At 39.7% G+C, this 14,746-nt stretch overlaps 1 protein-coding gene across 2 annotated transcripts; it reads right to left on the reverse strand.

Annotated features, from left to right (window-relative positions):
* Positions 1–549: 549 nt before the first annotated feature.
* LOC139204278 (uncharacterized) lies at positions 550–11,906 on the reverse strand. 2 transcript variants are annotated; one of them, XM_070834277.1, is made up of 10 exons: positions 11,613–11,906; positions 9,663–10,403; positions 6,800–6,879; positions 6,472–6,552; positions 6,288–6,347; positions 6,097–6,156; positions 5,888–5,989; positions 3,468–5,343; positions 2,531–2,701; positions 550–1,154 (listed from the first exon to the last, which is right to left on the reverse strand). In XM_070834277.1, exons 2-10 carry the CDS (start codon positions 10,342–10,344, stop codon positions 910–912), a joined length of 3,357 nt encoding a protein of 1,118 aa, XP_070690378.1. In that variant the 5' UTR covers positions 10,345–10,403; positions 11,613–11,906; the 3' UTR covers positions 550–909. The 2 variants fall into 2 exon arrangements, with proteins under 2 accessions (XP_070690378.1, XP_070690377.1); XM_070834276.1 differs by lacking the exon at positions 11,613–11,906 and adding an exon at positions 11,290–11,364.
* Between the last annotated feature and the right edge of the window lie 2,840 nt (positions 11,907–14,746).

Here is a 14,746-nt window from a genome sequence, read left to right on the forward strand (position 1 = left end):
AAATTCAATATACTCAGAGTTTCTTCAATAAATTGCAGTTCACTTGTTGCCTGTATGAAAAGGACATCTACCAAAGTATATTTTGAGGTATTGCACTGCAACAATTCCATCTTGTGCTACGTTATACTTTGATTTCACTTCATGTGAGAGGAAAACACTGTTCTTTTAGTTACTTTTCAGGTTATAATTATGATTTTAGACAGAAAACCAGAGTTTCCAAATAACACATGAAGTCCATCCATCCATTGTCTATACTTCTTAACCTTAAGGGTTGTGTGGGAGTCAATCCCAGCTGACATTGGGCGAGAGACGGAGTAAACCCTGCATTCTGAATATTTAATATGGCAATACAACATTAACGGGCATGTCTGTTACCTCTGATACTTGAGTTTATTGTGTTGCTTACTGACGTGCTTTAAATCAGAATAATTTTGAACGTGAAATTATTGCTACCTTCGAGTGAAACATCAGAGATTAGTCCTGGCGTGGCTGCACAAATCATTTAAATACCTCATGTTTACTATTTTGAGTGGATCACAGGTAACATGGCTTTTTATTCAAAGATAAATTGCTAGATATTGTATTCATGGCACTTTATTGGTGGTGGATTGTTATAGAAAGTCAAAGAAAATATAGAATACCAGGTAACTTGGTCGCAGAAGTTAACCTTTACCTCCAAAAACACAGCCATCAGCTCAATCTGTATAACACATTATTCTGAGCCGGGCAACATGACGGAGGCGGAGAGTGAACAAATCAAAGGCAAAGATGAACAGAGTTTGGTGAAGGATAAGAAAATGGAGGAGGGAAAAAAATGCATTAAACAGATTTTGCCATCCACAAAATGACGCATCTATAACTACTGAAATTTCCCAGTGCTCTGCTGTGTTACTGTCAGTCAGTCATTGTTCATTCATTCTTGAATTTAGCTTGGGAAGTTCCACTTTGCCTTTTTAGGGCAGTGATCCTGTTTCTGACATAGTCCTTTACACCTTTCCACGAACGGGTACTCAGTGCTTCTGGCTCAGCGTCGAGACACTGGATGCAGTCGTTTTTCTGAGGCACCTTGTGTTCTTGAATTAAATGCATCAGGTGTCTTTCGACAGCACGGACCTCTGCTTCCTCCCATTTTTGTTTTCCATTATTTTGGGAGCCTGTGGGGTAATAGGCAAATGAGTGAAAATTAGTGACCGAGTGAAAAAATGACCAAAGTTTCTTTCATAACACGCTGGGGGGTCTAAATCATAAGGTTTAAAGACAGATCTCATCGTCGTCACAGCCATAATTATCACACTGCTGTCCAAATGTTGTCGAAGACTCCAAATCCTCACTGTGCATATGAACGATAAATAAGAACTCCCCTTTGACCTGCATGAATCCTTTTCCAATGTGTGGCCCATCTGTTGTCACATCAATGATCAGAATTTAAACTACATTTATTATATTTATCTAAGCATGATATGGGCTTAATGGAAGATTATTACTACTTTAAAGATAGCACCTCTAGTAGAAAATATGTCAAATGTCACCCCAAATGTTGATTAGGATTATAGATTACCACCATAAATGTTAACCAATTAATTAGCCAATTCGAACTTTTAAAGAAAACAATCAAGGCAATCAATACAGGCAGTAAATGAAAACCAAGACAGTAATTATGAGAAAATAAATAATCGAATATGAGTTATTTTTTTCATTATCTTGAGATACTATTAAAAGTGTTCATCAAGAGCAGAAAAACAATTCATTACGGACAACAAAATAGGACTGACTTTTAATAGTAAAAGTAGACTAAAACAGTCCTAATGGTAATGGAGTGAGGGGATGGGTCCAAGAGGCATGTGATATTCATTTATTTATTGGTTTTATTCATTTATAAAGCATCATTTAAAATAACCGCAGTTGACCAAAGTGCTGTTCAAAATCAGCGTGAACAGTAGCAAGTAAAATGGCATCAGTAGCATAAAAGGCACAAATGGTAGTAACAAAGGAACAACAACTGGACATAAAGAAATCATTAATTCGCAATCTCGAGATAACGGCATTGAAAAAAATCATTGAAAGGCCGTGCTTGGCTTCCCTAAATTGGACTATTGTGTTAAAAATTCAAAAACATCCCGACTAACTCAGGCAGTTAAGCCATGCAGACAAGGACAGACTCTGCGAGCTTGGAAGATAAAAAGTGGGTTGGCAAGTTAAATGGACCCTTTGCAGCACTTTGCTATCCGGAAACACTTTAAAAGCTTTAAAGTCACGGCAGCTTTGTGATCTGGTGGCAGACAAGTATCTCCTGCTGTTTCTGCAGCCCTGAGATCAGTAGTTTAACTTTGTTGCTCTGTTTCCGTCCCCGTTACCCAGCTTTGTCCTCCCGGTTCTTATCTATAAAACAAACTAGACTCTCTGGTTATTAAAGGACTCTGGCTGTTGTATATCTAACATTACTCTGAAGATGTTTTTATTATTATGAAAGAAAACCTCAGTCAAAGTGGCTCGGCTGGATAAATACACTATCAGTGATCACCATTGCTACCTTTTTTTCCTGGCTTGGAAGATTTCGGATGTGCAGTCCTGTTGCCACTTCTTGTTGCTCCATGCTCTGTTGCTCGTTCATGATAAGACTCCGTTGGTCCATAGTGTGCGCTGGAATGCTGATTGTGCTGCCACGATGCAGCTTGTTGTCCTCCTGCATCTCGTGATCTCTCTGTAATTAAGATAAAAAGCGAACCACCGTCTTTTACATACCCCACCTACATGTACACACCTTTCTCACACCTAAATTATTGGAATAAAGGAATAAGTGACCCACAGTGCAGCACTCCAGACAAGTTTAGGGTTCAACATTCTGCTTTAAGAGAGAGAAGCCACTTGCTGTTAATTATAGGCCACTGTTTGTTACCCCAGCTGTATATATGAAAGACAAACTCCATTCATGCCAACATTTTATTCTCTGGCATCTCAGGATACTAGTCATCTTCTCTTCTTTTCACCCTGCAAGGTCTGTGTGACAGCAGAAGGCCCCGCATGCCCTCAATCTGTTTTTGATTTTGAGTCATATTACATTAATTGATCATAGCACTGATATCTCCTTGCATGCATGACAAAGGTTATTAAATAGTCTTGCATTGTCTCTGCATTTAACATGCTTTTTTGGAAATGATAGTCTTCAAACTCCGCTTTAGCTGTGGTTATATATGGTTTCTGCATATGTGATATAAAGTTAAGTTTGTTGCTTCTCCAAATTTCTTAAACCAGGTTCTGCAGTGAAGTTAAAACTGTGTGTGGCTGCCCAAATACTCAGTTACAATCATACTGTGACTAACACAAGGCTCTGCACACTACACTTAACCACAGTCTGACCACCATTCTAAATCTTGCATTTAATCTTAAACTATGTAAAAACTTCACTCTGGTATTTTGGCATTTACACTTTGGAACCAGCTAGAGAAAAGAAAAACCAAATTTCTTACCCCTAGAGGCCATTTCAACATCATCCAGATGCACACTACTGTCCTGTCGCAGGGCTCGAACCTGATTATTAGGGCCTAAAATTTGGTCTGCCTCATTTTCATCCAGGTTCATCAGTTGTAGCATCGTTGCGTAGTGCTTCCGGATCTTCGCCGATGACAGCGCTTCAGGGTTTTTTGCTCCACATGTTTTGACATATTTCTGGAGGCAGCCTGACCCGTTGTAGGCCGACAGTGCGTATGGTCGGCCAAACAGGAAGGGATTGTTACTCGGCACTCCACATTTCTCACGAATGCTCACGAGAAGTTCCATAGCTGACACGAACGCTGGTTTGAGTAAAATAGGAACCATTCTCCCACACTTCCCTCGTATGTCGATCCTAAAGAAGAACCCACACATGGTTCTTTCCAAATCTGTGACAGATACGTCCATGCCAGCATGCAGGTTTGACTTTTTCCGTGACATGAAACCCGCTAGTGGCACAGTCGATACCTCCCTGGCGCTTCTCCTGTTAAAGATTATTGTTCGAGCAAGAATTGCCTTGGCCAGACCGGCATAATCTTCTGGGGAGGGGCTGTCTTCGATTTTTTTCTCAGCAAGAACATGTTCATTCTCTATGTGGAAGTACAGGCGCTTTACATCTTGCGCATATGGAACCTTTTTTGCTGTTTTGAATTTTATTTCTCTGAGTGTTGTCAATGCATCTGAGGAAATCAGCTTGTTCCAGTTTTTCTCATACACAGACAGGAACTTTCGAGCAGACTTTGCCAAACTTTCGTCACCAGCCTTCATAGCGTTAGCCTCAACAATACTGCAGGTCTTCTGTAGATGGTAGCCAAGCTTGACAGCAAGGGAAGGACTGCTGTACGTTTTGTTGTCTGGATTGTAGCCTGCCAGGACGTTCACTGCAGTCACCACATGTGGGAAGCTTGAAGGGAGAAAGAAGTCTTCCAGTGTCTTCAGAGGGGTTATTTTCTGAGCTTCAAGTAGAAGACGTGCTACCTGACGAAGGTTTTGTCTTATATAATCGTGTCTCTTCACATCAGATCCATGCTGATTGAACATGAGCTCACCAAACTGCAAGATAACCTTGTCCTCCATGACAGCTTGTGTCACGTCATCGTATGTCATCTGCAAAAGAATGTTCTTGAAGCCGTCCGTTACGTCGAGGTCATCTGAGGTTTGAAGCAGACAGCGCAATGCGACGCGCTTTCTTCCAATCTGTGATTCTTTGTCATTCACCTTCTCTGGGCACTGCCTCATGTGCCTGTGCAAAGTTTTCCTCCTATAAAGACCTTGACAGTAAAGACAATGAAGAAAGTCTGTGGCTTTTCCAGTTTGCTTTGGCCTTTGTCGGACAGCAAGCTGGCCCTTCCCCGTTTTCAAGACATTTTTATTGTGAACAAAGTTGCCTTGATTTATTAGTCTGTTCCATATCTTTTGTCTTTCTCTGGAATTTTTGGGATATTGAAATGCAGCTGCAACCTCTGGTTTTTCACTGTGGACCGTCTCATAATGTCGTGCCATTTTGGACATCGGCTTAGAACAAAACAGACAATAATTCCTTCTGTCATAAACGCGTTGTACTTTAGAACTTGAACATGGCAGCACAACAGTTTCAGCGGGCTTCTTCTTCGCACATGTCTTTTTTGGAGGGCTGACACTTTTGTCCTTAGACAAAGAACTTTTCGATTTCGTCCGTTTTCTTCCTGGCAGAGAAGATCCTTCATCTGTGGGGGAGGCGGGACTGCTATGGCTGGGTTCATCTGCAGAGTCCTCGTCAGGGTCAGATAGGAAATCAGACAGGTCACCATCACCCTTAGGTACATAATCAGGATCACTCTCCTCATCTGATTTTGCTGACGCATTACCTTGTTTCTAGAAAAAAGAAAAACAGTTGCATGTGGAAATAGAGTCACTAACAATCTGTGGTTGCAGCAAATATAATTTCTGTTTGCCATTTTAAACAAAGACCCAAATATCTAAATGCTAACCTGCCACAGCTAATTTGATAAGCAAATATAAATGAGCATTTTTACAACAGCAGCATACATGTGTACTCAAGCTATGGAACTGGGACACTGGGCTCAAACGTTCAATATTTATTTAAATCTATATCACGTCCTGCTGTCTTCGTATTCTCCAAAAAAATAAAAAAATAAATATTCAAGTTATTCAAGTGGTTATTTCTATGTAATTTCAGTTCATTTAACTTAGAGCAAACTCTGCTGCTTACAACACATACCACATAACCGCAACTTATCAGTGTAGCCAAAAGAACATAGCTGAAACTACTGTGGGTCATGCCCTAATTTAGAACATGGAAATGGATGGACATGTGAAACTGTTGATACTAATTCTAAACACTAACATGTGCTATTTGTTAAAAAGACAAACAAACAAACAAAAAACAGCTAACTACTTCTGATTCTGCTGCTGACATTGGATCCTCTTGTGCATCGGAGACCTCTCTGTGATCATCATAGGCTGAAGGTGATGAATCTGCTGAAAGATGCCACTGTGACTGAAAAACAAAGCCATAACATAACCGTGACTATCATTTACTAACAGCCTAAAATGTACAGTTAAAGAAGTCATTTATGCACCGCTGATGACTTGATGTGGATCTACCTCTGACTTTGCTGCAAGCGGCTGAACCTGCTGTGCATCGCTGGTCTCAGTTTGTTCACACTGGGACGAATCATCCATTGATGGAGGAGAAACAAAACGGTCTATTATATATTTGCATGTATTTTAAATATGAATTGTTGTGCTTCATTGCACGTCAAACTGCAGCATCTAAAAAAAAAAACTTTACCTACCTGAACAGCTGTGTGTGAAGACTGCCCATCATTGCTGTTATCCGGAGGAATTGATTCCAGCTTAATGGGGACACAAAATTAATTAAAAGTAATACATACCATCATTTTAAAGTAGCACTGTGTAGCAACTATCTATAAAATAATATTGGTCTTCTTCAACTAAAAATTGCTTTAACACACTTACACATTTATCCAACTCTGACAGTTGCTTAAGCAGCTGAGCACGCTGATGTAGAAGTACCGTACGCTGTCTGTCATTGCTGGCCTGAAAGCAGAAAGAAATAAAACTAATTCAAAAGGTTCAATCGAAAGATAATGCCATCCTATGAAACTCTACAGCTCTGTAACTCTACTGGAAATGCCCAACACCAATTTGGTAAAATCTCTGTAGGAACAAACAGCTAGATGTCAGCAAATAGGTTAAGAAAATGACAACACCTTTGGTGTATTCCTGACAATAAATAACAAATCCTTTCTCTATATAAAGATTTGGAGGTGTTAAGTTTCCTCACCAGTGGACTAGCATTCTCGTTTTGCAATGTCTCTTTGTTAGGATGAGCGGCTGCGTCAGGGACAGACTCATTTACAGCACCTGAAGAAAAGACAACGAAGTTAGACAACGAAAGAGGGAGCTGAAAGCAACATCAGTACAACAGCAGTGTAATCTGAACAGCACCGCCTGTTTAAACAAGAGACTAATCTGTAGTGTGTCATCATCTTTTTTTGAACCATGAGCTGCTGAGGTTTCTCCAGTAAGCTACACCCACCGTAAACTAATGCAACAGCCCTGCAACAACTCCTCCCTCCCTGAATGTCATAATCTCCAGTTTCAGTTTAACCTCTTCAGAGAGGTGCAGATTGAACTTTATGGTCATTTAGATGGATGCAGTTTGTGACTGAATTGTTTTGTAGTATCCTGTGAAGGGTTTCTAATATTTTGTCAACCCCACTGACATTAATAAGAGCAGACTTTAATGGCCTTGTTCAAGTTCAGTGTCGCAATAAGTCATTTTGTCTTTGCTGTTGGTGTGACTGCACCTTTAATTTACTATTTACTTATTTAATTTTGGTCCAATAAACATTTGTAGTTTGTCTCATCTGGTAATCAGACCAGCAAGACCTTGTTAAAATATGTGAAAGGGAGCATTATTCAACACTAGAAACCACACTTCACATACAACAGTTCATACTGCACATTAACTCATCACTATAACTTCTGTTGAATTTCATTTCCAGTCAAACATGGAGGCAAATATTGGATTCAAAAAGGTTTGAATCTACAGGTGCTGGTCATATAATTAGAATATCATGAAAAAGTTTATTTATTTCAGTAATTCCATTCAAAAAGTGAAATTTGTATATTATATTCATTCATTACACACAGACTGATATATTTCAAGTGTTTATTTCTTTTACTTTTGATGATTATAACTGACAACTAATGAAAAACCAAATTCAGTATCTCAGAAAATTAGAATATTACTTAAGACTGATACAAAAAAAAGATTTCTAGAAATGTTGGCCAACTGAAAGGTATGAACATGAAAAGTATGAGCATGTACAGCACTCAATACTTAGTTGGGGCTCCTTTGGCCTGAATTACTGCAGCAATGCGGCGTGGCATGGAGTCGATCAGTCTTTGGCACTGCTCAGGTGTTGTGAGAGCCCAGGTTGCTCTGATAGTGGCCTTCAGCTCTTCTGCATTGTTGGGTCTGGTGTATCGCATTTTCCTCTTCACAATACCCCATAGATTTTCTATGGGATTAAGGTCAGGCGAGTTTGCTGGTCAATTAAGAACTGGTCCTTAAACCAGGTACTGGTAGCTTTGGCACTGTGTGCAGGTGCCAAGTCCTGTTGGAAAATGAAATCTGCATCTCCATAAAGTTGGTCAGCAGCAGGAAGCATGAAGTGCTCAAAAACTTCCTGGTAGACGGCTGCGTTGACCTTGGACCTAAGAAAACACAGTGGACCAACACCAGCAGATGACATGGCACCCCAAACCATCACTGACTGTGGAAACTTTACACTCGACTTCAAGCAACGTGGATTCTGTGCCTCTCCTCTCTTCCTCCAGACTCTGGGACCTTGATTTCCAAAGGACATGCAAAATTTACTTTCATCAGAGAACATAACTTTGGACCACTCAGCAGCAGTCCAGTCCTTTTTGTCTTTAGCCCAGGCGAGACGCTTGTGACGCTGTCTCTTGTTCAAGAGTGGCTTGACACAAGGAATGCGACAGCTGAAACCCATGTCTTGCATATGTCTGTGCGTGGTGGTTCTTGAAGCACTGACTCCAACTGCAGTCCACTCTTTGTGAATCTCCCCCACATTTTTGAATGGATTTTGTTTCACAATCCTCTCCAGGTTGCGGTTATCGCTATTGCTTGTACGCTTTTTTCTACCACATCTTTTCCTTCCCTTCGCCTCTCTATTAATGTGCTTGGACACAGAGCTCTGTGAACAGCCAGCCTCTTTAGCAATGACCTTTTGTGTCTTGCCCTCCTTGTGCAAGGTGTCAATGGTCATCTTTTGGACAACTGTCAGGTCAGCAGTCTTCCCCATGATTGTGTAGCCTACAGAATTAGACTGAGAGACCATTTAAAGGCCTTTGCAGGTGTTTTGAGTTAATTAGCTGATTAGAGTGTGGCACCAGGTGTCTTCAATATTGAACCTTTCCACAATATTCTAATTTTCTGAGATACTGAATTTGGGTTTTTCATCAGTTGTCAGTTATAATCATCAAAATTAAAAGAAATAAACACTTGAAATATATCAGTCTGTGTGTAATGAATGAATATAATATACAAATTTCACTTTTTGAATGGAATTACTGAAATAAATCAACTTTTTCATGATATTCTAATTATATGACCAGCACCTGTATAAGCAACTAAGTACCTAAATGTGAAATTGAATCAGTTGCTGAATCTATTGAATTTTCAAAGTTGAAATTTATGTTTATAGCACTTAAATATTTCACTTCAAAAACCATCTGTGAATTTATGTTCACTAAATTCATCTCTTTAGTAAATTTCAAAAACTTCATTTCCAGTATATATATATTTTTTTGCATTCATATATTCAGAAATTACATAGTATATAGTATGTTCCAAGTTGCTCGAATTGAATAACCTCAATTAGGATCTAAAGATTCAAGAGAACTGGTTAGTAAAATTGGCTTGGTCAAATTCAGCCATGAATATGAGATTTGAAGAGTTGGGGCCCCACGGATAAGCAACAAACCAGCTTAAGTACTAAACACACACTGTGGTTCACATAAATCCAACATGATCAAACACACTGAGGAGGCTTTTCGTTCTCCAAAACAGGATGAACACGTCAGCACAGTAAAAAGGTATTTCAGACACAGCTTACCCCTGCAGTGTGATGAAGGTATCCACTGACACTGCTCCTGAGAAGTGGATGCGGCAAGGCTTTGAGTGTATCCAGCAATACCAGAAAACTCCAAATCCTCTCCTTCAGAAGTAGCTTGAGATGTACTTGCACGTTGCCGACATGATGGCAGACCTTGAAGCCCATTTAGTAAACTCTGACTGGTTAACAGAGGTTGAAATGAGGCTTTGTAAGGGTCGTGGGGTGGGAGGAGCAGTAGATGTTGGGGCCTACAGGTCTGTGGAGCTTGGTTTGTTTGGGGCAGGGGTGTTGGGGGCATATTTTTTCCTTGGTTTGCAGTCAGCGGCACTGATAAAATGTGAGGGTTTTGCTGAGCAAAGGAAATAATGTTAGAGGCATTCTGGGTACCACTGTCAGAAAACAGCATGGCGGATGACGGATTGCCGCTAATGTGAGAGGCTTTGTACAGGGAGGAGTGATGAGAGGATGATATGGTGCTGAGGTCGCTCATACAGCTCTGATTGGATGCCCGCAGGTGGCCGCAGGAGGGTCTCTGGTCAGAGGATGAGCCCAGGCTGAGATGCTGAGAGCTGGGCAGCGGGTTGATGGGGAGGCCTTGAGCTGAAGCTGTGGACCAGCCATTCTGCCCCCCCCACGACTGACAGGGTATGTGGCTCTTATTCGCTGTCAGGTTGTCCATCATTCCCCATAACCATCAGAGGCTGTTGCTTGGAGTCTCTGTTATTTCCTTGGTGCCAGGGCCTAGCAGAGCAAAACAACACGCACAATACATCATCAGGGTCACCTTTAATTAGATAGACCTTTTTCATGGCATTCACTTGGTAAAGCAGGAAAAGCAGAGGTGTAATCAATTACCAATTATCAATGATGGCTGTATTCTATTTAGGTGAGCTAGTTCAAGGATTTGCTTTTCTACATGCTGGCTTACCGGAGTCGCTTCCTGGGACACTTAATGGAGCACAGCCATTGTTTCTATTAGTAGTTTCAGCTGTGCTTTTCCCACAATGACAAGTTAAAATGTTTGCTGGAAAAAAGGCAATTAGACTCAACTTTTGTCACTGCACAGTATAGAAGTATTAGAACAGCAAAATGCAGTTTAGTATCTACCCAGATGTCCAGAGTGTGTGTATATACATACACCCTGGACATCTGGGTCTATACATATATATGCAGATTTAAATAAGAGAAGTGTAGACATGGCTAAGATTTATACAGTACAAACAGTATTGGCAAATTTGATCAAACTCACAAAGACTACAACTAAAGACATTTCCTGTATATTCCTATTTTACTTTAGTTAGTTTTGCAAGTACACTATAGTGTTTATGTTGTTGTTTTAAGTCTAGTTTTTAGTTATTTTTATTTCAGTGAACTCAAATGTTTTTTTCCACACCTAGTTTTTAGTTGATGAACATCTCAAACTCAGACACACAAACTTTCATCCTTCATTGGATGAATGTGAAAATAAAGCAGCTTTTGTAATGTCAGAAGCTGCACATTTATCATTCTGCACGGTAAAAATGAGTAAAATACGTGTTTTGAGTGGAGGCTTTGACTTCTTTGTTTAAGAAATAACTACAGAAACTAAACTGTGGCAGATTGTTCTTAATAGTTATTCGTCTTTTACCTGTTGCTGCAGGTTGTTTGTTTGCATGCAGGTTTGTTGCTCCCCTTGTTTTCAAGATACACACACAGATACTTATAATGTATTCACCATTTGATGCAACCGTTTTCAAGGAATCTGCATTTTACCGAAGAAAAAGAAACAGGAAAACTTTTGACAGCTTGTTCTAGTCGACTAGAAGATTATTTTTAGGGTTTAGAATAAAATGTGTTTTCAGTCTGTTTTCGTCTGAAGCACCCAGTTACACTACATGCCACTTACAGGATCCCTTATGAACGGGAAACAACGTAGTTATTTGCTCCAAATCACTTTATATTTATACTCACAGTAGAGAATGAATGAAAAATTGAGTTAAATCGTCGTAGTTGCTTGCACGTCGCCAAAATGTAGCTTAGCAGTGTGGCGTCTCATTTTTAACACTGGTTCTTGGCTAACGCTAGCTAACGTTAGCTAATGTTGATTAGCTGCTGGCTGTGAGCAGGTTCAGCTGTAAAACTCGTAAAACTGACAACGACTCCAAAATGACAAGCCTGCGAAAAGTAACGTAGCTGCTGAGAACACATGTAGTCTTCAGAATAAAGGTTTGAACACAGGTAGCACCACTATGATCAACCCCGGAAGCAGCGGCCGTTTGTTTCCTGTGGTTTGTTTACTTCACATTGACTTCCGCTTGGGTTTTCAGAATAAGAGCGCCACCTCTACAAATACACATCAAATGGAGTAATGTGAAGGAAAAACGATTTGGAAAAGTGAACACAGCCTGAAAAAATCAAATATTTAAAGCATTAACAGCCATTACAGGGTGTGGGATCTTAATTAAAGACTTCAGCTGGTCCTTCAGGTCACTGACTGCTTGTTCAATAGGAACCACTTTGTGTTTCTGGTGGAGAGAAAACTCACAGACAGGACACACAGCTCTGTTTAATCTTTACAGAACAATTTGGGCTCCTCTTGATGCTTACTACACGCCACCTCCACCTTCTTAGATGATCCACTTTTCCGCCTCCCAGCAAACAAATCAGCCAGTCCCTTCAGTGCAAAGTTCACCTAGAAATGATCTTTTTAGGATTTTCTTTTACAAATTGGACAGTTTTGGGTTTTTAGCTTGTTCCCAGAATTTCTGCAGGCAGCTTGAACAGAGTCATCTCTGAGTAGCAAGCATTCTGTATAGTTCATGTGTACAAACAAAATGACATAATACGCATTTTCAGATCATTACTGAGCTGATAAGTTTCTTCAAATCAATAATCAGTGTCATTATTATGCCAAATGAATGTTGCCAGTTTTTAACGGTAACAGAATATAAACTGGGTAACAATTGAAAGCGCAGAAACGTCTCTGTTTCATTTACAGTTCAATTTATTATTGAGTTAATCGATCTCAGTGTTTCCTAAACTTTGCTTTGGGGTCCCAAATTAGCCGTAAAAGATTATCTTTTTGCACTGAGTCCAACTTTAAGTCCAAAGAATAGGCTGACTGTAATATTTCTGTTCACAATTCCCAAGTTCCTGCCTGAATTTTGTTGTGAAAATGAAATTGAATCTCAACTTTGTCCTTGTTTATTCAGGAAGAACATGAAAATACAGAAAATGTTATTTTCACTTAAGTCAGGAAAATGGCTTCCTTTTATGTACACACAGAGTATCACAGTTTTATTACTTCATCAAAAGTTGAACATCAGCTTTCACCACTGGGGGTCAACAAATACAAGATTTAAATCTGCTGTAAAGTTTCTCTTTAAAGTTACATTTAAAACCTTCAAACAACTCAGTAAATACCTGAACCTTCGGGTAATAGCGCATACATAATAGCTTATGTACGATATCAGCCCCAACATTTACTATCCAACGTCTCACTATGGAGGAATGTAACTAAGTACATTCACCAAAGTACAAATTGTACGAATTACTGTACTTTTATTATTATACTTTTTACTCCACTATCTGACAGTTAAGGTTACTGAAATTGCTCTACCTTGACAACATTCAAATGCTACTTAGACACTCATTAATCAAATTAATCTGATTCTAATTATAAATACAATGGAGCCAGTTTTCATAATGAATATTTAGACTTTTTATACTTAAAGTACAATTTTTTGCTATTAGTTGTGTATTTTTAAGTAAGATGTTGAAAGCAGAACTTTTACTAACAGTATTTTTCAATCAAAATATCATTAAACTGTAGTATTGATACTTTAACTGTATTAAGAAAACATCTTAATACTTCTTCCACCACTGAGTGACTGCTATACATGCACTACACTGTGTATCCTGCTCCAGCAGCAGAACCAACTTTTCTCTATGTTATGGCGTCCTTGTTCTGCGTTTGACCCTAAAAAGAGTTCTTTTTCCATGTAACACTTAACCCAAGCTGTCCCCCAGGAACTCTGAATAACTGAATACACAAGCAGAGCCTCTGCACCGGGGGTCAAGGTAGCAGGTGTGGACAGAGACTGTGTGTGTTTCCAGTTTGTAGAGGAGAGAACCAGAGCCGGAGAGAGAAAAAGAGAGGAAGGGTGATAAATGAATATTTGATCGGCTCCTCTCTGGCCCCGTGTGCTGTAATATTGATGCGGTCCAGAGACCTTGAAGCCGGCTCTCTTTGGCTCCCAGGTACATTAGCACACCGCTAGCAAACCTGACCTCCCAGTACGGAAAACCAGTGGGGTATGAATATGTGGCTGTATGTGAGCACCCATTACAAGCACACACTTTACCTTTACCTGGATGTTTTATTGCAGTGTTTAAACATCTCATGAAGTGGAAAACACCGTTTTTTTCCTGTGTTGTGCAGTCTACAGAAACTTATACCATAGCAACAGAAAGGGCTGAATTAGCTGGCAGGTGCCTGTTAATATTGTATGTCAGGACTGATCTCACACAGTGATGGACATCACTTTAACCAGCTTTTTAAAGTGCACATGGTATATTAAACTGCAGGTAACCATAGCAACAGCACCTCTGTTTACCAATGTTGTTACCTGTCAAATCTCACTGGTGAAACAAAACTTGAAAAAGTATATATCATAACATCACCACCACTACTACTATTACTATTACTACTACTATAATGATTATAATTATAATACATGAATTATTATATTTATTTTTCTGGTAAGTGATCATTGTACACAAGTTGTTATTCAGATATTTGTATACGTAAATAAATACATATGCAAACAAACACACTCAATCCCATCAGCCCACAGCTGTCCCTCACACACGTGCAAAACCTTCGAGGATAGAAAAGGGGAAAAATATATCATATTAATGGACATGAGCCCACTTTTTAAAATAGAGCAGGAAAGGATGGCGTGTCTTTGCTATGTTTCTAAACTTTCTTGTTAAGCCAAGAGTAGTGTTTAAGCTCATTGGCATGGGTAAGTAAGTGAGAGACCACAGACAAACTAGAAAAAAGACGCGAGCAGTGACGTACAGATAGGTGTACTGGTGCGGGG

The sequence above is a fragment of the Pempheris klunzingeri genome, chromosome 7 (assembly GCF_042242105.1).
Source record: "Pempheris klunzingeri isolate RE-2024b chromosome 7, fPemKlu1.hap1, whole genome shotgun sequence".
In the NCBI taxonomy this organism is placed as follows: domain Eukaryota; kingdom Metazoa; phylum Chordata; class Actinopteri; order Acropomatiformes; family Pempheridae; genus Pempheris; species Pempheris klunzingeri.

What these genes read in the sequence shown, in the direction of transcription:
- LOC139204278 (XM_070834277.1), bottom strand. Translation starts at nt 10,344, where the DNA reads ATGATGGACAACCTGACAGCGAATAAGAGCCACATACCCTGTCAGTCG. An exon ending in TGTCAGAGTTGGATAAATGT is followed by an intron (nt 6,348 to 6,471) that starts GTAAGTGTGTTA and finishes GTCCCCATTAAG; the next exon opens with CTGGAATCAATTCCTCCGGA. An exon ending in TGTCAGCAGCAGAATCAGAA is followed by an intron (nt 5,344 to 5,887) that starts GTAGTTAGCTGT and finishes TCTTTTTTCTAG; the next exon opens with AAACAAGGTAATGCGTCAGC.